Source organism: Tenrec ecaudatus, chromosome 12, assembly GCF_050624435.1.
Source record: "Tenrec ecaudatus isolate mTenEca1 chromosome 12, mTenEca1.hap1, whole genome shotgun sequence".
Lineage (NCBI taxonomy): Eukaryota > Metazoa > Chordata > Mammalia > Afrosoricida > Tenrecidae > Tenrec > Tenrec ecaudatus.
The window spans coordinates 112,593,463-112,621,252 of NC_134541.1; the positions used below are offsets into that span (position 1 = coordinate 112,593,463).

General features: G+C 57.2%; 1 protein-coding gene across 2 annotated transcripts in view; it reads left to right on the forward strand.

Annotated features, from left to right (window-relative positions):
* The window catches only part of ABCC1 (ATP binding cassette subfamily C member 1 (ABCC1 blood group)), a 154,153-nt gene that overhangs the window by 118,682 nt on the left and 7,681 nt on the right, over positions 1-27,790 (forward strand). Inside the window, exons 15-27 of one of the 2 annotated variants that reach the window (XM_075564550.1) lie at positions 2,853-2,928; positions 4,935-5,061; positions 7,402-7,578; positions 8,518-8,685; positions 9,421-9,604; positions 14,091-14,120; positions 16,219-16,309; positions 17,266-17,404; positions 17,774-17,981; positions 19,736-20,046; positions 21,464-21,663; positions 23,547-23,673; positions 24,029-24,130. In XM_075564550.1, the coding sequence (XP_075420665.1) occupies positions 2,853-2,928; positions 4,935-5,061; positions 7,402-7,578; positions 8,518-8,685; positions 9,421-9,604; positions 14,091-14,120; positions 16,219-16,309; positions 17,266-17,404; positions 17,774-17,981; positions 19,736-20,046; positions 21,464-21,663; positions 23,547-23,673; positions 24,029-24,130 (1,940 nt within the window). The remainder of the gene's footprint in view (positions 1-2,852; positions 2,929-4,934; positions 5,062-7,401; positions 7,579-8,517; positions 8,686-9,420; positions 9,605-14,090; positions 14,121-16,218; positions 16,310-17,265; positions 17,405-17,773; positions 17,982-19,735; positions 20,047-21,463; positions 21,664-23,546; positions 23,674-24,028; positions 24,131-27,790) is intronic. The other variant, XM_075564551.1, reaches the window with a different exon arrangement.

A 27,790-nucleotide genomic window follows, 5' to 3' on the forward strand; every position in this document is an offset into this window, starting at 1 on the left:
CCACGATGCTGCCAGGGCTCCTCAAAATGATCTTAGATACTCAATAATCAAAAAAACCAGCCTTGCTGAAATTTCTTACCAGAATAATCTTGAGTGTCCAAACTAAAAAACTGGTCAAAGGAAAAGTACCCAGACTCTACACATGTCTCAGAACTTGTCTTTAACTGGGAGAAAAGAGTTTTTAAAAAGCATATGGAGTTTACTAAAAAGCCTTTAATAAGCTACCTTACTTGGAAGCGTGTGTTACTCTGGGTTGACCAGAGAAACAAATCCAAGACACTCATCGACAGCAGTTTTCAACCTGTGGGTCGAGACCCATTTGGGGGTCGAATGATCCTTTCACAGGGGTTACCCGATTCATAACAGTAGCGAAATGACAATCATAAAGTAGCAACGAAAATCATTTTATGGTTGGGGGTTTAGGGTCATGGCATTAAGAAGGTTGAGAACCAGTGCTCATGTGTATATGAGAGAGCTTTATATCAAAGAGTAATTGTATATTAAGAAAACATCCCAGCCCAGTCCAGTTCAAGTCCATAAATCCAATATTAGCTCCTATGTTAGATACACGTCTATAAATTCCTCTTTGAACTCACGCAGCTTTGCAATGATGCCAAGTGCAGGAAGATCACAGGCCAGTGGATGGAAAGTCGTATGGATCCAGTGGTGGTAGACGCATCTCAGCATTGGTGTGAGGCTCCACGTGGCTCCGCCAGGTCCAGGGCTCTGGCCCCATCAGCATAGCTCCATATGGCTTGTCAGCAGGAAGACGAAGCTCCAGGGAACAAGACAGGAGTTCTCAGAATCCTCAGGAGAAAGCCATGCCCACACAGAGGCCTCTTTGGCTATGATCTGATTGACAGGTTAAACTCCACCCCTTCTCTAGTTGACAGGAGATGATGTAACTGCCACAGGGCTTAATTCAAAAATACAAGTTGATGCACCAAAACAAAGATGCTTCCATGCGGGGTCCAAAAATCTGTGATAAATACAGCCATCTGGAAGGATGGTCCTGGTTCGAAAGAATTTTCTCTCCTTCTGTAGCTAATTCTGTGCAGACCTCATCCCAGGTGTCCTAATGTCTGTGGTTTCCGCCACTCTTATCTCTGCACCTTCCATGTCCACACCGTGGCCCCCAGACCGGCTGTCATACCTGCTGGACCCCACCACCACACTGTGGCCACGCCCAAGTCACCCTGTGGTGGCCCGGGGACTTGCCCACGCACTCCACGCGGGTCTGTGACTGTCCAGGGACCCTGTGCTCATGGTCCTTGAAGCATCTAAGCATGTTCTGGATCAGTGAGGGTGATCAAACCACGATTGCCCGGCTCTCGATCCTTGCCAGCGGCCACTTCAGAGAGAGGTCCGGAGCTGCTGCAGCGGTCCTGCCACGCCTGCCCATCGACGTTGAAATGGAGGCCTCCCACGAAGAGTTTCCCTTCTGCGGAGACATGGCATGTGTTTGGATCCTGGGAATTCTAGGGCAGAGCAGCACCGAAGAGCTTCGAGGAGCAGGACTGTGAATCTTTTATGGGAGCAGACACCTGGGGGGAAGGGCGTTGTGGAACTACTGACCTGGCTGTTAGCAGCTCAGCACCTCACCCACAGCACCACATGGCTCCTTAGGGTTTTTAAAGCAGCCTTTGGGGAGCAGATGGCCCGTTTCCAAGGCACCTCTGGGTAGGAGATTAGAACTGCCAACCTTTTAGCTATTAGTTAAGTATTTAACAGGCTGTGCCACTAAGGAGCTTCTGATGCGATGCCACGTGCCCCTGAGTGAGTGGATGCTCGAATCTTCCCCCTCACGTCCCTGGCTGCAGTGCTGAGCGTGGCCCCTCAGATAGCGGAGGAAGGACAGTGATGTCCCTCAGGCCTTGTTTCTCTGTGGCTGACACCTGAGGTGCTGGGGGAGGTGCAAGTTGCTGTTGAAGTAGTTAGGGCTCCCAGCAGGAGGAGGAAAACCCCAGACCTGTGCCTTCCTGCCCTTGTGGGTCCCCAAGGCGTGCTGTCTGTCCGAGGTGTTGGTCCACACCTCCTTCAAGGCAGCCCGGTCTGACCTCCCAGGCCCCACCTTCTGCCCTGGCTCCAGCGACAGGAGGGAAGCAGTTGGCGACTTGTTTATTTGTGGTTTTAATCTCTTTAACGGGTGGGGCACTTGTCTGCTCCTTTGCCGAACTTTGAGGGGACGGGGAAAGCCGCTTCCTCTTGCCAAGTGGTTGTTTTGAAGTTGGTCTCTATGAGGCATTTGAATAGACTGGTTCCTTCATGAGCCATGTGACTGGGTGGGAAATTGGAGAGGAAATGTAAGCAAAAGGCAGCTGCTGGCTCTGAGGTCCTGTTGCCCAAAGGTGTGCTCAAACTTGACCCTGCACCCCCAAAGCCTTAACGCCATGCTTCCTCGTCTGTGCCCAGATGTGTGTGAGAGGGAGAGGGGGGGTGTGTCGGGGGCAGGTGCAGGGTGGCCAGAGAGGAGACAGGAGTTGCTGGCAGGCTGATCCAGGTGTGGAAGGGCTGAGCTCAGGTCCTGCTTTGTATTTAAGAGGGGGCTATGTAATTGTTGCTTCTGCTCAGCCCCCCAGCAGACCTGATCTGGCAGGCAGAAGGGTCCCCTGGCAGCAACTCACCCTGCGAGCCCACCACGTGCGTCTCGCGTCCGCTACTAAAGAACCCCTGCCTCCTGCTCTCCAGGCAGAGGGGCTGGTGTGGGGCCTCCCCAAAACTGGCTGCCGTGACTACACATGCTGAGTGTTGAGTCCAATGACTAAAATAAGGAAGGAGAGCATTGTCAGCCTCCTGCTGCTGGACATCCTGTCCCGTCACCTCCCCCTGACACTCTGCCTGGTGCTTTCCAGGTGGGGGGACGAACAGCATTATGGTGAAGAATGCCTCCTTCACTTGGTCCAGGAGCGATCCCCCAACGCTGAACGGGTAAGCTGGGCCCCGCACGTGCACACACCCTCACAGGTGCCACTGAGCCCAGCCATGTGCCACCTCTGGGACCGGCACGGCCCACACTGCCTCTCTGAGGCTCAGATCACTCACCTGGGAAATACAGCTAGTCCTTCCCGCGTGAGCTGATAAGACAGTGACTGTCCCAGAGGGCTCCCTCTAATGGCCGGTGACAGAGAGGTCACACACAGACTCCAGAGGCTCCGACAAGGGCATTCGGGCTCCCACCCAGCTTCTCCCTGCTGGTGGCCAGTGACCACCGCAGCGGCGCACCTGTGGCCATCTCTCTAGCAGACACTTGCTGCATATTTGGCGACACTGGGTCACCTGTGCTTCCCAGAACCCACCACCAGGGACAGAGAACACTGGCCAGCCAGGCCCGAGGCTGGGAGCCTGCCAGGAAGGACCCGACTCGGGTCGCTGCCCCGCACCCAGCTCACCCAAAAGCACACAGCCCCTTCACTCGGCGGTTCTATAGACCTTGACAGAGTACCCAAAACGAGTCCAAAGAGACCTTCGTGGGGAGTGGGTCCGTGGTCTCCCCCCTGCCTCACTAAGCAAGTACCTGCTCGATCAGTGGTTCTCCACCTTTGTAGTGCTGTGACCCTTTCATACAGTTCCTCATGTGGTGATAACCACCCCCAACCATAAATCTAACTTTGTTGCTACTTCATCACTGTAATTTTGCTACTGTTAGGAATTGGGCGACACCTGTGAAAGAGTCGTTCGACCCCCCCCCAAGGGGTCAGGACCCACAGGTTGAGAACCACTGTGCTATATAATGCCTAGAGGGTAAAACTATAGGGGTTAAATAAAGTTGGTATCAACCGTCCTTGGAAATCCGAGATGGGGTTGCATGTCTAGGAAGTTCTTTCTCATGTCCAGCTTAAATGTCACCGGCCACGATTTCGTTTTACTCCCGTGTAGTACGCCTCAGACATAACCCGCCTCTCTGCTTACGCCCAAGGAGCCCTGGTGGCCAAGCGGTTAAGCGCTTGCCTTGGAAGGAGATGGGTGTGGCTGTTCGCTTCCTGGGAGATCACAGCCTTAGGGAACCCACGGGGCCGTTCTGCCCGGTCCTATGGCGTCCTGTGAGTTGGACCATCTGAAAGGACAGTGGTTTGATTGTCCACAGCGTCCCCTCCATCCTCCCGGTCTCAAAGGCCCTCCTGCTCAGAGCCATCTCTACCTCTTTAGTGGCCACACCTGTCGAACACATTCCTCTCCTTCGTCCGGGAAATGTCTCACAGCTTCCCTGGGCAGTGGCAGTGGCAGTGGCCACCTCCCTGCTCCCCTGTTCCTCCTGGCTCCATGATCCAATCCCCTGCCAGTTGGCTTCAGGGCCTGCTGTCCCCTTGTGCAGCCAGATGCGGGCTCCCTGTGCAGTGCCGTGACCTCATAGCTGCACCTGGTGGCTGTGGGGCCTGTCCGTCTCACCTCAGAGCTGGCACCCCTCACTGGGTGCCAAACACGAAGACTCCTCCACTGGTGGCATTTGCATTGGCTCCTTTCCAAGAGCAGGTCACCAGGCCCCTCGACAGAGCCTCTTAATCCAGAAGCTCTGCTGAAACCTGTCCCGAGACAATCATCAGCATTGATGTAGACTCCCTACTCTCCCACATCTTGGTCCCATCCCGACACTGGCCTCGCGGCTGGAGCCCGCTCAGAGCTCACAGCATAAAAAGACAGACTCCCAAATGGACAGATGTTGCCCAACAAGCCCGGGGACCCGCCTCTGGGCTCAATAATGCTGGCCTGCTGCCTCCCACACAGCGCCTTTGGGATCAGGAATTCTCTGGAATGACTTCCAGAACTCGGTACAAGTGCTGCACGTCACCATTGCCGCCTTGCCGTGGGAGAAAGGAGCGGTGCTTACCTTGCCTTCGCTCTGCCTCCACTCGGTGCCCCCGCCCCCAGACCCAGGTCCCGTCGGGCGCGACCAGACGGCGTGCGGCCGGCCTGACAGGTGTGTGGTGTCCTTTCAGCATCACCTTCTCCATCCCGGAAGGCGCCTTAGTGGCCGTGGTCGGTCAGGTGGGCTGTGGGAAGTCGTCGCTGCTCTCAGCACTGTTGGCCGAGATGGACAAGATGGATGGGCACGTGGCCATCAAGGTACGGTGGGGTTTGGGCAGCAGGGCATAGGGGGGACACGGTAGGACTGCACCTCTGCGCAGCGGTCCAGTCCCTGTGCTCAGGTAAGACAGGATCCGTCTCTGTCTCATTCCCTCTGTTATGCTCCCTATCGTTCTAGAAGGTAGGGGGTGGTGTCCTCTATTGACGGCACATCCTCGCGTCACAGATCTCTGGACGGTACGGTTTGTGCCCGACTGCCAGTGGCTCTCGCTACGTAAGCAAGGCCCGGTGTCTGGCCTCCTTGGAGATGACAGCCAAGAAAGCCCAGTGCAGCCGAGGTCGAGTCTGTACCCGGTGGGGTCCCCGGGAGCCAGATCCGACCCTACGACATCTCGCCCCCGAGATCACCTTCCAGCTAAGAAACAGATTGGTTTGCAAAATAAAAGAATATTACCCGTGAGGACTGTGCCCCTGTGGGGAAGATCACCCATGTGGGGCCAGCTGGTCCCCAGGGACTTTCAAACAAGGAGGGGCGTGTCGGGGGGCAGGGTAGCTGGGTGCGTGGAAACCAGGGGGATCCAGAATGGAACTAGAATGCTCGCGCCCTGTTAAGGACGGAACCAACGTGGGTAGAAGTTGAACGGGAACCCACAGCGCTGTTGGAAACCTTCACCTGAAACAAAGCAAATGAAAACTTCACCTGAAACTTAAACGTATAGAGATATAGTTAAAAGAAAAAAACATGGCTGGGCAGTGAAGGGGTTGTATTGGTTGATGTAGTTTGTGCACTGGCTGGTGCTCTGGAGCTGGCCGGCCTCACCTCACCCCTGTATGCCTGTCTTTGGGCCTGCTCCGCGATGCCTCTCTCGGTTCCTCCTCCGGCTGGGTCTGTTGTGGGTCTCTCATGAGACGGGCACGTTTTAATCCACGTTGTTGGAATATTCTTAAGGAAGAGTTTTTTTTTTTAAGGGCCAGTTTAAATTCTATGAGCTTTTATTGGATTCTTTTTTTTTTAGTTTTTGAATTCTTAATAGAGTGTTAAAGATACAGCGTTCTCCCAACTACAGGCAGGAGGTCCTGGATAATTCACACCTGACTCAAATAAAACCCGTAGTTAGGAACCAAACTCTATAAAGCTGATTGTCCCTGGTCTGTTAAAAACGGCCTCTTTCTGGTAACAAAGGAAACCTGCTTCCCAATTGGATTATGTGCACAGCTAGACAGTGTCTGCAGGAGACGCGGTACAGATGTAAAGTCATCTAGGTGGTCGAGTAGGGCGGCTCCATAGGTCTGCCGTGGCTGTGAACTGCAGAGAAGTAGGCGAAAGCCAGGCCTTTCTTCCACGCCACCCTGGAACCCACGTCTAACCTGTCAGCTTGCAGCTCAGTCCCTGTGCACAAGCCTTTGTGCCACCCATTGGCTGTCTACAGGATTCCAAAGCATATTGGGGGACTCGGGGTGGGGGAAGCACAGCATAGGATTACTAACATTTATCTGAGAATTAAAAGTAAGGGTTAGGGTGCCTACAGTCTATCATTCAGAGTCTTCAACGGCTCCTCCTGGCCTCCCTGATAAAAACCCACAGCCCCGTGAACACCAGCTCCCCTGAAGCCGGCCCCACCCCTGTCATCTCCAGCTCTGGGCCTGGCTGTCTTGCCTGCACCAGGAGCCTCACAGGCTTCTGCTTCTTGAATATCCCAAGAAGTCCCCACCTCCAGGCTTTTGCAGGTTCCATTCCCTGGGGTGGACTGCTCTTCCCCACCCTCTCAGCCAGCCTCACTCAATCTCCCCCTTCCGCCCTTGTTTACGTCATTTTCTGAAAGTCGAAGCCCAGTATTTTGTTCATTTCACTAGTAAAGAAGTGGCCCCTGTGCCCTTCTTGGCACTTGATGTGAACTGGAGAGGAGTCTGCCTTTGCAGTTGGCTGTTTGGAGGCAGAGGAGCCCTGCCTGGGTTTCCTCCAGGGACGTTTCTCCAGGTCTCCTTCCCAGCACTCCTCCGGCCTTTGACCTCTTGGCGATTGCCACGGCCCGAATCGCGTCCTTCTGTGCATTCTGTGCATCGCACCGCTGTCTGTGCACCGTTGCCGGCACTCCGTCAAGATCCCTAAATAGATCCCAGTGATCTCATCCGAGCCGACGGCAGCCTTTCAGCCTTGAGAACAGAGACAGCCGCTGGCCAGCGTGGGTTCGGATCCCAGCTCCGGTGTCTAGTTGATCCTCCTGACTCGCTTTCTCTCTTTGTCTGGGGGGCGGAGGGGGGGATGAAAAAGTCTTGTGAAGCAAGCCCTGCACCACCCTCTCCTGTGGCAGGTGAGGTTGTGTTTGTCGCATCTGATCGATTCCTCCTGCCCTCTGCCCCTCTCTGTCTCCCACGCAGGGCTCGGTGGCTTACGTCCCCCAGCAGGCCTGGATCCAGAATGACTCCCTCCAAGAAAACATCCTCTTCGGACGCCAGATGCAGGAGCAGTATTACCAGGCTGTGGTTGAGGCCTGTGCCCTCCTGCCAGACCTGGAGATGCTGCCCAGCGGGGACCGCACAGAGATTGGCGAGAAGGTCCGTACGGCTTCCGCTCTGGTCTCTGGAGTCAGTCGACTCTTGGTGTGTGGCAGACACCCACAAAGTCACAGGGGCTTGCAACAACAGGGCTGTTCTATTCCTGTGCGGGGTTTTCCAAGTCGACTTTCCGATCCAGGCTGGGCATCCGCTGGGCTGGGCTCCTGGCTGCAGATTTGGCTCTGGCTTGGTCCCCGTGAGTTCCCGTGGAGGCCCAGACTGAGGACGCAGCAGGGACCCAGCAGGGCGGCTCTTCTCGGGGCGACAGAAGAAACAGACACACACACAAAGCACAAAATGCGCGTGGTCCCTTTTTTAAAAACTGACTCTCTGTGCCTTTCTGTCCACAAAGTCACGTGACAAAGGAGGAAAGAAGTCTGGGTGGGTGTTCCCCACTGTGGAGGGGTCCTGCTCCCTCTGTCCTCATGGCCGGTTGCAGAAGGGACTGTGTGGGGAGAGTGGGCATTCTTTAGGAGAGGGGGAGCGGGCCAGATATCCACCTATGAGGGGACAGCCTTCTCACTGGAGCGGGCTCACAGTAAACGTCAGTAGCCACCACAGCAGTGACTGGTCCTGCTGGTGCCCACTCTCTGGCCTGCCCTCAGGCCCTCCCCTGAGCCAACACTGTGGGGTGCCGACTTGTCCAGCGGGTGCCAGCAGGGCCTTGCCCCATGTTCTGCTCAGCAGCTCTCAGGCATTCGGTTTCTTTCTCTCCCCCTGTTGTACACACAAGGAGTGACGGTCCCACTCAGCAGAGCCCTGTCCATGCCCATGGCCCCGTCCCCCGCTGCAGCGGAGCATGGCCGCCAACCGAATGAGTAGGAAACAGAAGCGGGCCCTTTGCCCCACGACCTCTGAGCAGGCCACCCTGTGGGGGCCTGGCTGGACTTGGCGGGCTTTCTAGAAAACCCACCCCTGGTGTCGGCCCTCTCTCCCCAGGGCGTGAACCTGTCGGGGGGTCAGAAGCAGCGCGTGAGTCTGGCCCGGGCCGTGTACTGCAACGCCGACGTCTACCTCTTGGATGACCCTCTGTCGGCCGTGGACGCCCACGTGGGAAAGCACATATTTGAAAATGTGGTGGGCCCCAAGGGGATGCTGAAAAACAAGGTACTGTCAGAAGTGGGGGCTAAGATGGGTCCTGGGTGATTTGTGTGTGTGTGTGTGTCTGTCTGTCTGTCTGTCTGTGTGTTTCTTTCCCTCTTTGGTTAAGCCAGGCTGTGTTCCATCCTGCCCCAGCCTGCTTTTAACTGGCCTTTAAAAGCAAGTTTCTAATGCTTACCTTGGAGCCCTTCCTGAGGCGCCTTCCTCACTCCTGTCTTTATAGGGTAAGTCTTCTGCGCTGACTGTGTGCCCACTTGGCCAAGGGGAGTCTCTCTTCCCGATTAAGTCATGGGGCAGCTTGGCAGAAGGAAATCCCATCCCGGGAGTTCCCAGGGCTGACCAGGGAGGCCAGGGCCAAGGGCCAGCTTCATGCCTCCTGGAGAGGCGGGTGGGGACACGCCACTGCTTTTTGTCTTCCTTGTTCCAAAAGCTGGCCGGGCCACTGGCCGGGCACCGTGTGTTCCACTCTCAAAGCAAGTCCCCTCACTGTGGAGTTTCAGACCATGGACATGCAGAAGAAGATTTTATACAGCTTTTATTAAAAGGGAGAAGGGAATTTTTTAAAAAGCAACGGCACCTAACCCCTCTGCCTAGAAGTAGAATGAAGGCCCCTGCGGGTTCCCACGTGGATGCCTGCGTCCACTGCCTTCAGACCAAGCTCTGTCTGCAGACCCTCGGGCCGTGACGGGCTGGGGCAGGCTACTCACACAGGTGCCGCTGTGGCCTTCTCTGTGCCCACAGACGCGGATCCTCGTCACGCACGGCATCAGCTACCTGCCGCAGGTGGACGTCATCATCGTCATGAGTGGAGGCAAGGTCTCAGAGATGGGCTCCTACCAGGAGCTGCTGGCCCGGGACGGGGCTTTCGCCGAGTTCCTGGGCACCTATGCCAGCACAGAGCAGGAGCAGGACCCTGAGGACGAAGGTACGGTCAGCCTGCCCATTTCCCCCAGTGGGGGGTGAGGCCTTCAAGGGCCCAGTGGCGGCCTCAAGCTTCCTACCAGCCCCTGTATTCCTGTGGCTCATCTGCCTGGCTCGGTGCCCTGTGTCTCAGCAGAGGAGGGTGAGCCCCCCAGGCTGTCCTCCTGCTCTACAGTTGGGTCCCCAGAGGCCATCAGTCCACGGGGCAAGTTCTAGCGCTCCTGGCTGTCCTGGGGACAGTGGCCACCACACCCCTCCAACCTCTCAAGAGGCCGTGACAGTCCCGTGATGTCACTCAGAGTTAGGAGTTAGGAGATGCCTTGGGAGTCCTCAGAGAATTCTGGGTTCCGCTCTCACCCCCTGCTTATCTTTGCCAACCAGCGGAGGCTTCCCAGCAGCCTGCACGTTCCTCTCAGCTGGTAAAAGGTTTGGGGCCTGCCTGCAAGCCTTTCCAAAGTTGTGCAGCCATTGGCACAGCTGTAGAACATGCCTTACCACCACTGCCCGACCAAAAGAGCCCCTGCTCATCTGTGAGCAGCCACCTGGGTCCTCCCGCACCCTCGCCCTGCCAGATCTAGACCCCAAACCACCCCCACCCCCAATTAAGCTGCTCCTTTGTGTCCGTAGATTTGGCTTGTTCTGGACACGCTAGATGAATAGAGTCCTATAACACGAGGGCTATTCTGGCTTCCTGCGAGCTGGCGGGCTCCCCTGCCCCTTGACCTGACCGTCCCCTGAGCCCGTGGTTTCCGGGTTTGTCCATATTTCAGCACCTGGTCCAGTGCCTCGTGCCTTCCTGTTGCCACGTAATCGCTTAGATTGGCGCATCTGTTTTCCTGTTGGTTGTTTGACGGATCCTGGGGTTCCTCCCACTCGTCTGTTGCCGAGAGTACTGCTGTGACCCCCAGCGTGTACACCCCCGACCCCCAATAAATCAAGACAGACCAACTGCCTTCGGGTCGATTCTGACTCATGGCAGCCCTTACAGGACAGGGTAGAACTGTCTCACAGAGTGTCCGTCCGTCCTGACCCCAGCGGGCTGCCACATCTTTCCTCCCCAGAGCCGCTGGCTGGTGGACTTGAACCCTGGCCTTTTGGTTAGCAGCTGAGCTGTGAACCATGGCTCCAGCTCCAGTGGTTGTGAGAGAAAAGGATCTTTTGCAGCCGGGGGTGACGTCTGACAGCCCCGCAGCTTGGCGGTCTCGGCTTGGAGTTGGTCTCTACGTGACCTCACCCTTGTGGTTGGAAGGTGCTCCCTTAGTCCTAGTCTGATTTCCTCTGGTCATTTCCAGCCTTTGGTTGCCTCTTGGGAGTAAGGCGGGGTTTTCTACCCCCATAAACAGTTCCTGCCACAGAGCCTCACCGGGGCAGTCCTAGCCTGTCCCGTAAGGGTCGCTGAGTCAGCATGCACTGGATGTTTGGGTTTTTGGTGTCACGCCAAGCCCATGGTGGAAGGCAGCTTCACAATCACCAAATTTCACTGGATCTGGGCGCCAGGCTGCAGTCGTTCCCTGTGCTTGCTGAGCTTTCCCAGAATGGGCTGTCTTTCCCCTTTCTGGCCAGGTGAGCCAGGACCAAACTCTACCTCCACCGGCCTCCCCTGCTTCTTTGCTTCCCAATTCCTCTCCAGCTGCCCGAGTACCCTGAGCAGTCTCTCCGGAGTATAGGTGCTGCTGGTTTCCTAATGAATTTTGTGCACTTAATTCAGTGTTGAGGCTAGAATACCACCCGCCAACCTTCTGTCCCGGGGCCCTGTCCCACCCAGCTCAGTCTCCTGGAAGGGCCCTCAGCCAGTGGGCGCTCAATCCGGTGGGGTACCACCCCCTCTTCTCTGGAGGACTCCGTCTCTAAGTGTCCTAGCGTCAGGCCCAGGGTTCCATCTCCGGTGACCTTGGGTTGGCTGAACCACATGTCTGGCTGTTCTTAGGGAAGTGGGTTCTTCTTACCGACCCTGGGTCTTCTCTAGAAATAGGCAGGTGGAGGCGGGCGAGTGTTCGCTTAGAGACCCCTCTCATTGTGACGGGCAGGGGAGGTGTCAGAGGGATTGGGACCCAGGCTTGGAGGTGTGGGTGGGACATACGGCCCCTCCGCCCCCGGCGGTGGCTATCAAACAGGACTGATTCCTAAGACGCTTTTACTGTTAGCCCCCGAGAGTTACAAACCAGCCCATTCGCCGCCGTGCCCAGAAGAATAAGGGAGGAAAAAGACTCACGACTGCTTTATTTTTTAAGAACGGAAAACTGAAAGCAATGCTTCCCGACCAGAGGTTGACTTTGCAGCCAGCTGCCCTGCCTCAGACGACAGGGCTGGTTGTCAGGCGTCAGGGGAACCTGTGGCAACCAGGGCAGCCCCCACACGGGGAGCTCTCCAGGCTTTCCCCCGGCACGGTGCTTGGGGCCACATCCCCAGAGATCTCACCTGGAGAGGTTGTGAGCCTGCCCTTTACCCCAGCAGTGAGGCCATTGGTCTGTTTGAGTCCTCTCGCAGCCTCACCGCTCCCTTGCCTCCATTTTTGTGGACTTTTTTTTGCCCTTGTTTGCAAAATTAACATGTTCATTATAGAGCTAGGAAAACTGCAGGAAGCATGAGATCTGGAGACGGGGTGTTCGCATTCCAACATCTTCCCGGAAACTGAGGGGTTTTCTGGGCATGTTTGCTCCTTGTATTTGACCTTCAGCTTTTCCAGCCACCCTCCCGGAGCACCTCACCCTGGTCTGTGCCAGAACCGAGCAGCTGCTGGCGTGGGTCTGAGAGGTGCTCGTTCTTTGGGGCTCTCCTGGGGGGCGGCGTTTCTGCCTCGTCCGAGGGGGGAGAACTTCTATAGCCCGGTCTCGGGGCTCAGGCTGGCCACTGCAGCCAGTCAGGCCCGTTTTTGGTCAAAATTAAGGCAGTGACTCTAAAGCATTGCTGTTCCCACAAGTGAGCCTGGCATGTTGGCCCTGGCCCAAGCAGAGTTCCAGAACCTTCTTGAGCAAAGGCAGTGGTACGGGAATAAACAACTTCCTGAGGTGGCTGCTCTGGGGGTTAAAGGCTGAGTGGTTAAAGCAGTCGGTTGATCACCGGAGGGCCAGCGGTTCGAACCTATAGGCCGCTCCTGGTGACGGTGACAGCCTGGGGAAACCCCATGGGCACCAGGAGTCCGTCAACGTGGCGACGGTAGCGGGCTTGCTCTCGGCTCCACTGCCACTGCACCCCACGGGTGCCCTCCGGACATTTGCTGAGTCATAAGCTCCCTGTGCTTACTTGCACAGAACTGATGCTTACTATTGTACAGTGCCTTGCTGTTCACGTCCCCGGGCCCAGCAGTTTCCTCCCATGTTCTTCTCTGTCGCCCTCCCCGTGGGAAGCCCTGTCCTCTGGTGGCCTCCTCACCCTGCCTCGTCCTTGGCACCCAGGCTCTGACTGGGCTCCTGGCGACCACGCAGCAGAATGGGCCTCCTGTAGCAGGTATACTGCCTGCTGGACGTGGGGCAGTTCACCAAGTCTTTCCCCCACACTGCGCTCGCTAAGTGTGGGGTGCACTCAGTCTGGCTGCACTGTCTCTGTCACATGACCTGCCTCTGCCCTGGTACAGGTAGCCCAGGAAATGAGGGAAACATGGGCAGAGTTTACCTCTTTCTCTCAGTGCCAGTTGAGAAACCAGCTTTGTGGGTATGGGCTATGCCATGAGGGGGGAGTGGGGGGGGGGGGCTCTGGCATTTGGAAGGTCAGCTCTGCTCCTTTGCTTCCGTGTCAGACAAGGTGCTCAAAGCACCCGCTGCAGGGTCGCTGGCACGGGCTCGCCGTGTGTGCTGGTGCCCTGAGGGTTGGGCAGTGCCATCCTGTACACCTGCGCCTGGCAGCCCCACCTAAGAGGTCCTGGGAACAGAGTGGCCGAGAAGCCCTGGGCCGGACCCTGGAGAGCTCCCAGGAGGCCGGGGTGACGCACCACTCAGCACTCAAGGACATCATGACACTGAACACTATGGAGGGGAGCCTGGGGGTCCGTGAGATCCCAGAGAAGGCACCCCCATCACAGCCTGGGAGGGTACAAGATGCTACCTGGTGGGTGATCATTGTGTCCCCCCTTCCCTTCTTGGGATGGAGGCTGCTCTTGGGAGCAGCGTCTCCTCTGAAAGACTGAAGGCTGAGGGGCGGCTGACAGGGGCGGGGCCGACGCCACCTTTCCCTGCCTGCGCACCGGGCCGCACTGTAACCCTTGCTTTCTCTTCTCTCTGCTGCCTCAAGACAGGTGAGTCTCTGTGCCCTGGTTCCTCTCGAGGTCCGTTAACACCTACAGCTATGGGCAAGAGGCTGGTTTCTGCAGGCAGCCGGCTCATAGGGACCCGCCCAGCATAGGTGGGATGGGGAGACTGAGGCCCAAATGGGGAAGGCCCTCCGTGGCCTGTGCCCCTCACCCGTTCGTTCCCATGGGCCGTGTCGGCGGGGGCTCTGGGGGCAGGGGTTCTGACTCGGCTCCTAACCCTCTCTTGGATCTCGTGACTTTCCAGGCGGCAAGCTGGTGGCCCAGGCGGAGGAAGGTCAGTGTGCCAGGACTGACTGCACTGGCAGAGTGGGCCCGCATGGGCTTCTACCACGGCTGCTTGCTTGGGGAGGGAGCAGCCGGGTGCCTGGGTTCCCGCCCCTCTTGTCGGTCATTCATCCCTCCAGCACACACTTTCTGGGCACCTCCCTGTGCCAGGCTTCGTGCGTTTGGTCCTGGGGAGGGCATTCCGCGTCCTGGCATGGCCCCAGGCCAGCTGGGTGTCCCCGGGTCTCCAATCAGATGACCGAGACATTGCAGGCCAGGAAGGGGAGTGTGTGCGACTGCATGGTGCCTGGCTCACAGCGGTGGGCTTGCCCCTCTTGTCTAGGTGCCCATCAGGCAGGCCTGGACAATGAGGGCCAGAGTACCTGATGGGGTCTCACCCCCACCCTCGACATACACACACAGTGGGCTGCTGGGACCGGGGGGAGGGGTATCACCCTGTAGACTTCCAGAGGGGAAGTTGGCCCTGTCTCCCTGGGGCAATGCAAAGCCACGGGCAGGCAGGTAGCAGACCCATCCCACCTGAGTCCTGGCAGTAGCAGCAGCACGTGCAGAGGGACTCCTGCAGGAGCTTTAGAGCCGCTGCAGTCACCTAAACCACAAAGGCTGTCCGTCGCCTGCCGGGGCTTGTGATGGGCCAGGGCAGGACGGAGCAGCCAGGATCTGGGGAAGAAAGCAGAGCTGCAGGAACCCAGATCTTTGGGATGGACCAGCTCGACTGCCTGGATCTCACTGGGGCCCTGAGCCAGCAGCCTACAGGATTCTCTGGGGGAGGCCTGCTGGTCAGGGCAGAAATGGCTATCCTGACCAGCAGGACGGGGAGGGCCAGTTGAACCTGCCCCTGTCGGAGGGGAACCTCCCAGCAGCCCCAGGGGGGTATGTCAGTCAACCCTGGGCTAGGTGGTAAGCTAAGTAAGTCAGTGGTTCTCAACCTGTGGGTCCCCACCCCTTTGGGGGTCAAATGGCCCTTTCACAGGAGTCACCCGATTCATAACAGTAGCAAAATGACAGTGATGAAGTAGCAACGAAAATAATTTTGTGGTTTGGGGGTCACCACCACATGAGGAACTGTATGAAAGGGTAGCAACCTTAGGAAGGTTGAGACCCACTGGCCAAGTGATGCTCTGAGGATGGGGGAGGGGGCCTGGAACTGCTGGGCTACAGAGAGGGGCTCTCTGGAACCCACCTCCCATGGAGCAGACCTCTCTCTGAGTTCCCCTGCCCCAGGGGAAGCCAGTCAAGGGGGTCATGCACGCACCTGAGCTTTGGCTGCATGTGGCTGCGTGGACGACCCGCTGACTCCAGCCCCTTCTTCCTGCATGAGGTGGCTGGTCTCTCCTCTTGGGGTTTTGGCTGGGGGAAGAAAAGGAGATACTGGCACTATCGGTCGTGTGTAACACAGTGGTCCTCAACCTTGTCGGTGCCCCAATTGTCTGTAGGATGTGCTTAAAAATGCAAAGGAGGCCCCACGGGCCGGGATAATGATCCGGTTCTTGTTACCGGAGCTCGGTGGAGGCTTCCGGGGAGCAGTAGACTTCACAGAGACTGTCAGTTGTCAGGATATTGAAAATACTTCCCGACGCCGGGGGCGGCCCCTTCCCCAGACATCCCTGCACCTCCCTATGGTGTGGCACCCGAGGGCCCACTCCTACCCAGGACTCTGCCTGGTGGCCCATGCCCTCGGACTGGTTGCCATTTGTTGGGACTCTCACACCTCGAGAAGCTTGGGGACCAGAGGGCTCCGCCCTTCCTTGCTCCTGCGAGGGACCTCACACCCCAGCCCCGTACGTTCCATCCAAAGAGAGGGACTACCGCTGGGGGTGCCGCTCTAGTTGACATTTGGTGCCCCCCGGGCCCGGCAACTTCATTCAGTAGGGTCTTCATGTAGCTGCTCCCTGCACCATCCCCACGCCAAGGGGCCCAGCTCGAGACATGGCCTTTGTCCCAGGAGTTCAGGTCTTGCTTTCTGAGCCTCCTGGTGGCCAGGTTCTCTGCCTGGTACCCCCGCAAGTAGCAGGGTTTTCTTGTCTTTTATTGTGGCGTCTGGCCCGTGAAGACCCAGCCCCCCCCCCCCTTCTCTCTCCTGCCAGGGCCCGTGGGTGGCGGCAGTCCAGCGAAAGAGGCGAAGCTGATGGAGAATGGAGTGCTGGTGACAGATGCTTCGGGGAAGCAGCTGCAGAGGTGAGGGTGGGCAGGGACCCGTGAAGAGCTGAGCTTACCCGGGCCCCGGGAGGGGCTGCCTTCTGCCTCCTCTCCCAGATCTCCTGCACCTGAGCCTTGGCACCATTTCTGCCCTGGGTCAGCTCACAGGGGCCTCGTGATTGAACCATTTGTCAAGCCTTCCGGCACCCCAGGCCCCTACGTGGTGTGACTCTGCGGCGGGGGCAGGACAAGGAGTCTGTTGGAGCTTTCAGGCGCCAGGAGCCGGTGCTGGATTGAAAGCAGTCACAGCGAGCTCCTGTGCACCACGCTCCCTGGTGACTCATGAGGTCATTCCTGCCGTCGTCCCCCTGGACGGCTGAGCCAACAGGGAGCCCTGCACAAATGATCGTGCAGCTGGACAGAAGCCTGGGATGTGGCCCTGCCTGGGGCATCTCTCTGCTAGTAGCCTTTCTGGTTGTGAAAGTGCGTCACCGTCAGTATAGGGTCACTCTGAGTCGGAATCCACTCGCTGACAGGGAGTTGGGGTTTGAAGTACAGCTAACGGTCTCTGAGAGTCCCGGCTCTTGGTGGCCAGCAGAGAGGCTGGTGCTTACTACCTGTCTGCCAGGGCTGTAAGGGCAGGGTCCTCTGGGTGGTGAGAGTCACAGAGAGGGCCACGTGGTTACTGTGTCAGACAGCTCACGGTCTCTGAGAGTCCCTGGCCTACATAGCCAGTAGCAAGGCTGGTCGTGGCTGTGCCAGACTGCCGATGTGGGAAGTTGGGCCCGAGAACTCCCTCACCTTCTTTCTGTCGGCTCTTCCTCGTCCATGCACTACACCTCGTGGTGTGCTGGGCGTGGGGGAGTGTGGTGGCTGCTGAGCACACCCCCTCTCTCGGAGGGCCCTGCTGCCCAGCGCAGACCACCAGCCCCTGTGCTTGAAGGCTGCATCCAAGGCTTTGGTCTGGTTCACACCCATGTGCCCTGCTCCCCCAGGCAGCTCAGCAGCCACTCGTCCTACAGCGGCGATGCGCACAAGCCCCACAGCAGCACAGCAGAGCTGCAGAGGGACGAGGAGGCGCAGAAGGAGGCCACCTGGAAGCTGATGGAGGCAGACAAAGCTCAGACGGGGAAGGTGAGGCCTGCGCTCTAAGTGCCTCTGAGCACTCCCTCCATGCTGTGTGTTCCTTACTGCAAACCTGCACAGGTGTGCAAAACCGAGGCACCGAGCAGCCCTGTCACCTACCAGGTGGCAGCTGGAGGCACAGTGGCCTCCGGACACAGGCAGCTGGACTCGGGTTGGCACCTGGGGCCTCTGGTTGGCTGTACGTGACCCAGCTGGGGGCTCCGAGAGGACAGAGAACTTGGCTTCGCTGCTATGTCCCAAGGACCTGGTGCCCTGAAGGCGGAGCTGCTGAGGAAGCAGGGGTGCCAGGGGAGTGCCTGTGCTGGCGTGGGCGTGGCGGGGGCCCTTGGTAGAAGGTTTGTCTCCCCGTGCTCCCAGGTCAAGCTGGCCGTGTACTGGGACTACATGAAGGCCATCGGACTCTTCATCTCCTTCCTGAGCCTCTTCCTCTTCTTGTGCAACCACGTTGCCGCCCTGGCCTCCAACTACTGGCTCAGTCTCTGGACTGACGATCCCATCGTCAACGGGACGCAGGAGCACACCAAGCTCCGGCTGGGCGTGTACGGAGCCCTGGGCATTTCCCAAGGTAGGCCTCCCTCTCCTAGTGCCCCCCACCCCGCCCACCCCGCCCACCGATCCTGGAACCCGGGAAATGTTTCTGTGGATTTCTATTTCTCGTAGAGCTGGTCCCCAGGTTCTCAGGGTTTGGCACCTCCCCATACCAAGTCGAACCCAGATGCCAAACACACAGGCGATGCTCAGCTAGTCAGAATGCATGTCTCTTGAATGCACGGTCCGCGTGGTCCGAGGAGGAGGGAAGTCCGCGCCCTCTTTAAAGAGCAGGAGAGTTGAGGGCAAAGGCCCCCAGGACATGGGCAGCATGGGAGGACGTCTTCCCTTGTGTCGCGCGGCCACAGTGCTGCAAAGGTTCCTGTGGGGGCTTGTAGCCATGGCGTGAGGTAGGGATTCGTTGATGCCAGTAGCTCGCTGCCAGGCCAAGGCCACCCACGAGTGGACATTGAGCAATGTCTGCAGTCATAACTGTGTGTGGGCACTACTGGCATTCAGATGCCACCAAGCACTCTCCCGACAGAGAGAGGCCCAGGCCCAGGCCCCCCAAGCATCGCTTGTCATAGGGAAGCAGTTAGCAAGCTCCAACTGGAGGAGACCTGGCTCTGGTCTGAACACTCTCCTGATGAGTTTCCACTTCCCTTATCCTTGTAAGGCTCCCTCGTGGGAAGCATGAGTACTTGCCCCCATGCTAAAGGTGCGGAGACGGAGGCCCAGACAGTTCAGCGGGCTTCCCACGCCTGGCAGAGCTTCCCCTGAATTCCAGCCTGGCTCAGGAGGCACGGCCTTACTCCCTCTGCTTCCCCGGGCACTGTGTGTGTGTGCTCACGGTGCCTGTGTGCCTTCCACGTCTGCGACACACACCCACACGCATTGTCGATGCTTGGTGTGCGTGAGCACCCCTTGTGTGCCAGGCACGTTACATTGTATCCACAGTGCCATCGGTTAAGTAGCCTCGTTCCTGGTTTACAGACGAGGAAACTGAGGCTCAGAGAAGCGTGAACCTCAGTGGAAGGCCCCACAGGTAGTAAGAGGCAGGCTTTGGCTGGGCTGCCTACAGAGGCTGTCATCTGGAGCCCTGCCCCCTGGTTTCTGGCTGGGTCAGGAAGGAGCTGGTGCAGGTCTGTCTGGCCCCATGGACTCTCCGCCGGAAAGCATGGTTGCTCTGTGCTTGGACGGTCTCCCATCACCCAGGGACGGGGAGGCTTGGAACAAAACAGGAGGGCGGGCCTGGGTTTCTTGAGGCTCTGCATCCATACACCTGCCTCCTCCAATGGCCTAAGGACTCCTCCAGTGGGTTCCACTGAGTGAGGGAAACCGAGACCGGAAGAGGTGTGAGCTCACCTGGGTGAGGGCGCTCACCACCCTTGAAGCAGCCCATGGCCCCGTGAAGCTAGGGGCTAACGTCGTATTGGAAAGCAGAGCCTGAGAACCCTGCCATCTCTGTGGGCGAGTTCTGTCTGCTGGCTCCCGGGGAAGGGGAATTTGAAACTGGACCCTGGAGCTCTGCTGAGTGTGCCTGGGTGGGCGCGAGGGGTGAGGGGCTTCACCTCCCTGGGCATTGATTTCCTTGTCTGTAAAGTGGGGTAGTGCAGTGCTTGGCCAGTGATGGCGTTCTGGATGCAGAGTGGAGTACCAGATAGCAGAGGCTCACTGACTCCGGCTTGTCGCCATGGTCAGGGCGAGGATATCGGGCTTGTCGGAGAAGCTGGGAGCCCCCAGCTGCCTCGGCAACCCTGGTCAGCAGCTTCCCTTCCGGCCTGTGTGTAGGCGTCTCCGTGTTTGGCTACTCCATGGCGGTGTCCATAGGGGGCATCCTGGCCTCCCGCCACCTGCACCTGGACCTGCTGCACAACGTCCTGCGGTCGCCCATGAGCTTCTTCGAGCGGACACCCAGCGGGAACCTGGTGAACCGCTTCTCCAAGGAGATGGACACGGTGGACTCCATGATCCCGCAGGTCATCAAGATGTTCATGGGCTCCCTCTTCAACGTCATCGGCGCCTGCATCATCATCCTGCTGGCCACGCCCATCGCCGCCGTCATCATCCCGCCCCTGGGGCTCATCTACTTCTTCGTCCAGGTGAGAGGCGGCACCAGCGCCCACCTGCACGCCCACTTCCCCAGCGTGGAGCTGTGGCTTCAGGTTTGTCAGAGGTTAATGCCCCATCTGGCCCACGTGCAGGGGCAGGCAGAATCACTCTGTGACCCACGGCAGTGCTGCGGTGCCCGCCCCCTGGGGAGTGGGCCGCAGGACTAGGTCTCCACTGCAGGAAAGAGAATCAGCTGCGGGTACCTGAAAGGTGCTGGAATGGGATCAGGCCTGACCGACCGGCTGCTTCCTGAAGGCGACCAGTGAAAACTTCGAACCCCAGCAGTCCAGTCCAAGCTGACCCGGAGGGCGGCTCTGGGCCAGCCCGCGGTGCACTCTCCTGTAGGCTGGGTTCCCGAGTCAGGGACTGCTGACTTGGTGGCAGCTGACACCAGCCACCGCCAGGTTAAGCCCTATGAAATGGTTGGTGTTTGTCTGTCTGCCAGCTGCTGAGATCGCCATTTCTTATGGCTCAGTCTAATAGTGCCAGACATCGTGTTCAGTGACACACACACACACACACACACACACACGAAGTTTCAAACATTTGTGGAAGAGCGCCAGTATTTTTTAGTTCCGTTTTTCTGTGAGCTTTCTGAAGCCCCTTGGTGTATGTGTCTGTGTGTGTGGTACGTCTGTGTAAATATGTAATACATTACACGTGAGAATATAAGATTTCTAATCTCATCTTCCCCCAAAAAGCCGGTGCAGCAGGGCAGGGTGTTTCCCACATGGCAGCTGAGACCACAATGGAACGCAAGTCTGGCTGACCGGGAACCATCAAGGCCTTGCCTTCCCTGCTCGGAGAGCACCAGAGTGGTGGACAGGCTAACACATGGCAGTCAGGCAGCCTGGGCTCGAATCTCCGCGCTGCCTGTGTCTCTGCCGTCGAAAGTCTCGGTCAGACTCCGTAGGGTTTTCATGGAGACAGACGAGCTGGTCATGGTGTAGGGGTTCGGAGCGGTGCCCGGGAAAGCGGACACCATGCCGGCTTAGCTGCTCTCCCTGTGGTCCCTCTGTCTGCTGCTGGAGCAGAGGCCGCACGGCATCGATGACAAGCCCTCGCCTCCTGGGCGTGGTTGCCGTGTGCTGTTGAGCCGTGGCTCATAGTGGTCCTGTGGCTCAGGGTGGGGGTGGGCCCTGATGGGCCCTCCCCGGAGCGGCTCACCCGCCCCGGAGCGGCTCAGGTGGTAAATCCTTGATGGGCAGGCAGCCACATCGTCCTCCAGGGGAGCGACTGCTGACCTGCCCGTCAGCCACGGTGCCCCTGGGACCCTTCCTCTGGGAGATGTCATGCTGACACTTGCGGGCACCTGTTGGCACAGCGACGTCCAGACTCACAGCGCTCAGAAGGGTGGCCCGAGGGCCTTCCGCTGACTCGCCGGGCCGCTCTCTCTCCCACCCCCAGAGGTTCTACGTGGCGTCCTCGCGGCAGCTGAAGCGCCTCGAGTCGGTCAGCCGCTCCCCGGTGTACTCCCACTTCAACGAGACCCTGCTGGGCGTCAGCGTGATCCGAGCCTTTGAGGAGCAGCAGCGTTTCATCCGCCAGAGCGACCTGAAGGTGGACGAGAACCAGAAGGCCTACTACCCCAGCATCGTGGCCAACCGGTGGGTGCCCCGGTCGGCGAGCCCGGGGAGGCCCCCTCCACCTCGCTCCCGTGCCTCCATGCCCTCCCGCCCTCTCCCTGGAGGAAGGCGTGGAGCCAGGCCCTGTCCTGCAAGGGGAGGGCGTGGGGCCCTGCCGTTCTTCTAGAATCCGAAAGCCCTGCCCACACTGACATGGGACCATCGGGGGCAGCCCTGACTCTCCCGAGGTGTCTCCCCGCCTCATCCTCACCTAAGAGATGCCTCAGAGTGACTGACAGGTGTCAGGCCGAATCGTTTGCCAGGGGCGCGGTTTGGATCAAAAATGACTGAATAGTATCAGCCAGGAAAGGGGGGGCAGAAGCTGGCCGGTGGTTTGTTGCGTGTGGAGAAATGTCTGCTTTTCCGCCTGCTCACCTCCAGATACTGCTTTCCTGAGAGGTGGTGGAAAAGGGCTGGGGGTCAGATGACAGCCCATCCCCCACGGTAGGGTCCTTGTTGTGGGGACAGCCAGAATTTCTGCAGACCTTGCCTGTCCGCCTTTGCAGGGTCCTTAGGGGATTTGACACCATCCGATCAGCCTGTGGCATATCTCATGGGCATGAACGTCAGTCACGTGGGTTTCCAAGGACCGGGGCAACAAACACCCACCCCCTAGCATGTTTCTCATTTGGAAACATCAAAGTGATATATTCCCAATGATACTTTATATCTCACACAAGCTGCCTCTAAGCAAGTAAAATGGCAATTCTATTTCAAAGGATAAAACTGTGTGTGTGTGTGTGTGTGTGTGTGTGTGTGTGTGTGTGTGTGTGTGTACTCCCCAGTGGCACAGATGGTTAAGTGCTGAACTCCTAGCTGAAAGGCTGGTGGCTCGGACCCACTGCCTGGCACCCTGGAAGAAGAAAGAGCTGGTACTCTCGCCTGCCATCCACGTGCCCAGGGCTCTGGCATGAGGGTGTATCCAGCTCTGGGGGCCTGTTAGGAGGAGGCGATTTCTCTCCATTCCTGACCAGAGGAGGCCGTTGGAAATCCCAGGTCCCTCGTACAGCCCAAGACTGTACAGCTTAGTTCTTAAGTATTTGCAGGGCAGCTGTCAAAGATACAGATGGATAGAAGTCCTTTAAAATTGAGCTTAAAATGAGAAAAAGGTTCATTCTCTTGGTGCCGGAGAATCGTCTTCTTCCCTGGGGATGCCACACTGAGGAAGTGTCCTAGTCTGGGCAAACTAGGGAGACAAATCCACAGCAACTCATGTGTAAAAGAGAGTTTTATATAAAGGGTCAGTGTACATTAAGAAAGCATCCCAACCCAGTGTTGTCCAAGCTCATAAGTTTGACATTAGCCCAGATGTCCAACATCTATCTACAAAGCCCTCCTCCATCTCACAAAACACATGCAATGACGCCGACTGCAGGAGGAAAGCCAAATCAGTGAATGTGTAAGCATCACAGCGCTGGCAGGAGTCTCCACATAGCTCCTCCAGCACCCAGGGGTAGGTCCATGTGGGGTAGGTCCATGTGGCTTCTCCTCAGGGATGTCTTGCAGGAAGTGAGCCTTGCCAGCTGAAGCAGGGAACTGGCTAAGGCGGCTGCACCCTGGTCCGACCATCACAAAGCAAGAGACTCGACACCTAGAAAGGCGAGGCTCAGCGAGCCATGTATCCCTCCGCCCTTCAATTAACCCCACATGTGTTCATCGGCCAAGATGACACAATAAACCTTAACTATCTCGGGAGGAATGGCTGTAGTCGTATCCCTCGGCCCCCTGCCCTGCTCCCGAGCTGTGAGTTCCGTCCCCAGGGGCCTGTCTCAGGAACTGTTGGGGTGCGACTTCAGCGAGGCCGGAGGCGACCCCTCGGCACGGCTGACTGGCTGGCTGACGCGGCACGTGTGTGTCTCACGCAGATGGCTGGCCGTGCGGCTAGAGTGTGTGGGCAACTGCATCGTGCTCTTCGCAGCCCTGTTCGCGGTCATCTCCCGACACAGCCTCAGCGCCGGCCTGGTGGGCCTCTCCGTGTCCTACTCGCTTCAGGTAAGGGAAGGCTGGCTCCCCGGTGGCCTGTGGGAGTCCAGCTGCAAGAGAGTGTTGGCTGCATCTCCTCGACTCTGTGCTGTGTCCCCAGCTTCCCCTCAACTTCCCTTGGAGACAACGTTATTAAGGCATGCCGTGGCCCGTGCCTATTTACAATGGTGGTTGTTTATCCTGAGATGCAGGACAACCAACTGGGGCGGTGGGAGTTTGGGGGAGTCCAGGCGGGGACAGGGTTACATGAGGTGCTGTAGCTTGTCCTTTTCTATCCGCAGTAGTCCATCATCCATCACCGACTCAGCTGGAATGAAAGTAGCATGTGTTCCCTAGAAATTGCTCATGACCCTTCCCCTCACAGGTGACCACATACTTGAACTGGCTGGTCCGGATGTCGTCCGAGATGGAGACCAACATCGTGGCTGTGGAGAGGCTCAAGGAGTATTCAGAAACCGAGAAGGAGGTACGTCAAGAGCCCCTGGCCTGACCTTGATTGTCAGTCTGAATCTCACATCTTGTGTATCTTCTGCCTCCTAGGAGGGGAAGGCAAGCTTCGTCACCGGGTAGAAATCATCTCCCGTGTGTTCTGTAATCTAACACCCAAAGAGAACCACCTGATCTTAGGGCAGGAAGATCTTTCATAGTGATCTTTTCTTTTTTCCAAGGTATGGGGTGCCCATATATACCCTGTCAGGGTATTCAGAGAATGTTTGTAAATATGTAACAACTGTGTAGATGAATCCCTGCTTGCCGGTCAGTCTTTCGGACTGCGATGGCTTGTGTGTGCTGTGGGGCAGGAAGCTATGTCACTGGTGATTCAGATACCAGTAGGGCCACTCAGACTGAACAGGAGTTGACGGAGCTTCCAGACTAAAAAGAGATTCTGAAGGAGAAACAGGCTATCCACTTGTGAGGCGTTGGCCACCAAAAAAACCTCATGACCAACAGCAGGGCATTGTCAGAGATGGTGCCCCAGATGAGCCCCAAAAGTCGGAGAGCACTGTGTTAGTCTGGGTACTTTAGAGAAACAAACCCACAGACACTCAAATGTGTAAGGGAGAGTTTGATATAAAAGTTAAGTGCACATCAAGAAAACATCCCAACCCAGTGCTGCCCAAGCCCACAAGTCCAACATTAGCCTATAAGTTCGCCACCAATCCACAAAGTCCTCCTCCATCTCACAAAACACACGCAGTGATGCCGACTACAGGAGGAAAGTCGAATCAGTGAACGTGTTAGCATCTCAGTGCTGGCAGGGGTCTCCACACAGCTGCTCCAGCACCCAGGGCTGTATCAGGATAAGTCCATGCGGCTTCTCCTCAGGGATGTCTTGCAGAAAGTGAGCCTTGCCAGTTGAAGGAGGGAACTGGCTAAGGCAGCTTCACCCTGGTCCGATCATCAGAAAGCAAGAGACCCGAGAACTAGAAAGGCGAGGCTCACCGAACCATTGATCTCTCTGCCCTTCAATTAACCCACGTGTTTATCAGCCAGGTTGGCACAATAAACTTTAACGCTCTCAGCACTCAAGCAAGGACTGGGGAAGGGCTGTCTCCTCAAAGTGGAGTCACCACAATGGCGTGGGTGGAGTCCGGCCTGCAGGCGTCAAACCTGCGGGACTGTGTCATGCTGACGGGGCACAGCTCAAGATGAAAGGAAACCAGCAGCGAGCATCTGTTCGCGACTGGACCCCCGGTGGGCACGCAGTGTGACTGTAGGAATCATGGAAGTCCTCAGAACTGAAGTGGGCCACACACAGTAGGACAGCGCAAGCGGCAGCAGTTGATGTGCTGGCCATCTTGAATTAGGTAGTGAGGTTGTTGACTGGGAACAGCCAGAAGTTCAGGGAAGATTCAGAAGAGGGTGTGGAATAAGGGAGATGACTGATGCCATGTGGATCTTGGCTGAAAGAGAAGGCCAGAGAGGTGTGTTTGCTTTTGTTTTCTTGGCTTCGCAAAGGCATTCCACGGTGTGGATCATAAACTCTGGATAGCCTTGAGAAGGGTGGAAATTGTGCTCATGCGGAACCTGATCCGTGGACCAAGAGTTGGACTACCAGCACAAGGGAATATGGCGTGGTTTGCAGTCCAGAAAGGGGCGCATCCTTTCTTCACATTTACTCAGCCTGAGTGCTGAGCGGAACATCTCCTCGGGAGCTGCCCCCGGTGAAGAAGCCTGTGCCATCCGGATGGGAGGAGGGCTCATTAAGGACTTCCTGGATGCAGAGGAGACAGCCCGTGTGCTAAAGTGACGAGGGCTTGCAGTTGCTGCCTCCAAAGATTGCACCCTGCAGTAAGGATCACAACTAAATGTAGACAGACGCAAAGTTCCCACACCTGGACAATTAGATAGCCACACCATAAATGCACAACAGACTGACGTTTAGTCGAGATCAGAGGATGGATTGCATTGAGTGAAGTGAGTCTGCTGCACAAGACGTGTTTGGAGCATTAAAAAGCACGCATGTTCCTTGGAAGACGAAAGTGGGCTTGCCCCAAGCCATGGCATTTTTAATCACCTCGTATTCATGTGGGCATTGAAGAAGAATGGGTGCATTTGAATTACGGTGCTGGCGAAGAAGATTGAAGTTCCGTGGACTGCCAAAGGAACAAACACGTCTGTCGTGGAAGAAGTCCAGCCAGAGCGTGCTCCTTCGAAGCAAGGATGGCAGGACTTCCTGTCAGGTGCTGTGGATGTGTCACCAGGAGATTGGTCCCTGGAAAGAGCGTCGTGCCTGGGAAAGTGGAAGGGCAGCCAGGAGGAGGAAGCCCCTCGACACGATGGATGGACGGACACTGTGGCTGCAACCACGGACTCCTGCGTAGTCCAGTTGAGAAGGCAGCTGAGGACCAGGCGGTGTGTGACTCGGAACTGAGCCGCAACACCTAACAACAACAACATCAAGTAAAAGTCCTAAAAGTCCATGAGAGAATGCATCCATGGGTGTCGCCAAAAATCACCATGTGGTGAGGAACTGACCACACCCTGTGAAACCCTACCTTAATTTCTCATTTAAGTGAAGTCCTCATTGTGTCGATGGGGAAGAGGGGGTGAGGGCTGGGGTGGGGGTGGGGTGGGGATCGCAGAATTGGGGGGTTAACAGAAAATGTCGGGCCTTGACTTGACTTGAATTCCACACTGCTCTTGATAACCCACCATGCGACCCCCTAAGAACTATCTTGTTAATCTTGAGAAACTGCCCCCCATCCAGTAGTGCTGATAGCTCCTCCACACCACCACCGCCAAGAACAGTCATAAAGACCCGCCGTGTCCACTTGATGGGTCACGTCCTCTCTTAAACATTTTCCAGAGAGCCACTTCCTCTGTACAGCCCCGGTGCTTTAGTTGCTCATGAAACCCACTGCCGTTGAATTGATATGAGCTTAAAGTGACCTTGTAAAGCGGCGGTTCTCAACCTGCTTTCATAACAGTAGCAAAGGACAGTGATGAAGTGGCATCGAAAATAACTTTATGGTTGGGGTCACGCCAACACGAGGAAGTGTATGAAAGGGTCGCGGCCTTAGGAAGGTGGAGCACCAACCGCTGGAGGGTCCCAAGGCTGTCCATCTTTAAGGGGCGAATAGCTCCATCGTGCTCCCGCAGAGCAGCCGATAGGTTTGAACCGCTGCCCTTGCCTGACGCAGGCCGACGCGTCCCTGACAGTGCCACCGGGGCTCCAGGAACTCAAAGCCAATCTTGCCATCATGCTGTCGAATCTGACTCCCTGTGGCCCCGTGGGAGAGCACAGAACCGCCTCTTTGGGTTTCTGAGTCTTTGAGTCTTTACCGGAAGAGACAGCTCCATCTTTCCCACTAGGTACGGCTGGTGGGTTTGCACCACTGGCCTTGGGTTGCCGGCTCAATGTGTAACCCCCTGTGCCATCAGAGTGCTGTGTTGCCAGCAGCGTGCCCCTTTACCAGAGAGCACGCTGAAGCACTTGACCTGGAGGGTGGAGGGAACAAGCCGGATGTGGGGTGCAGAGCCGACAGCGGGTGTAAGGCCTGGATCGAGACGGGCTGCCATGTGTGTGGAGTGGCCAGTGAGCAGGAGGGAGACAGGCTGGAGGGGGTGTGGGGCAGCTCACTCAGCCTTTGCTGTGTGTGGGGGGGTGGACTTTGGGTTCCTC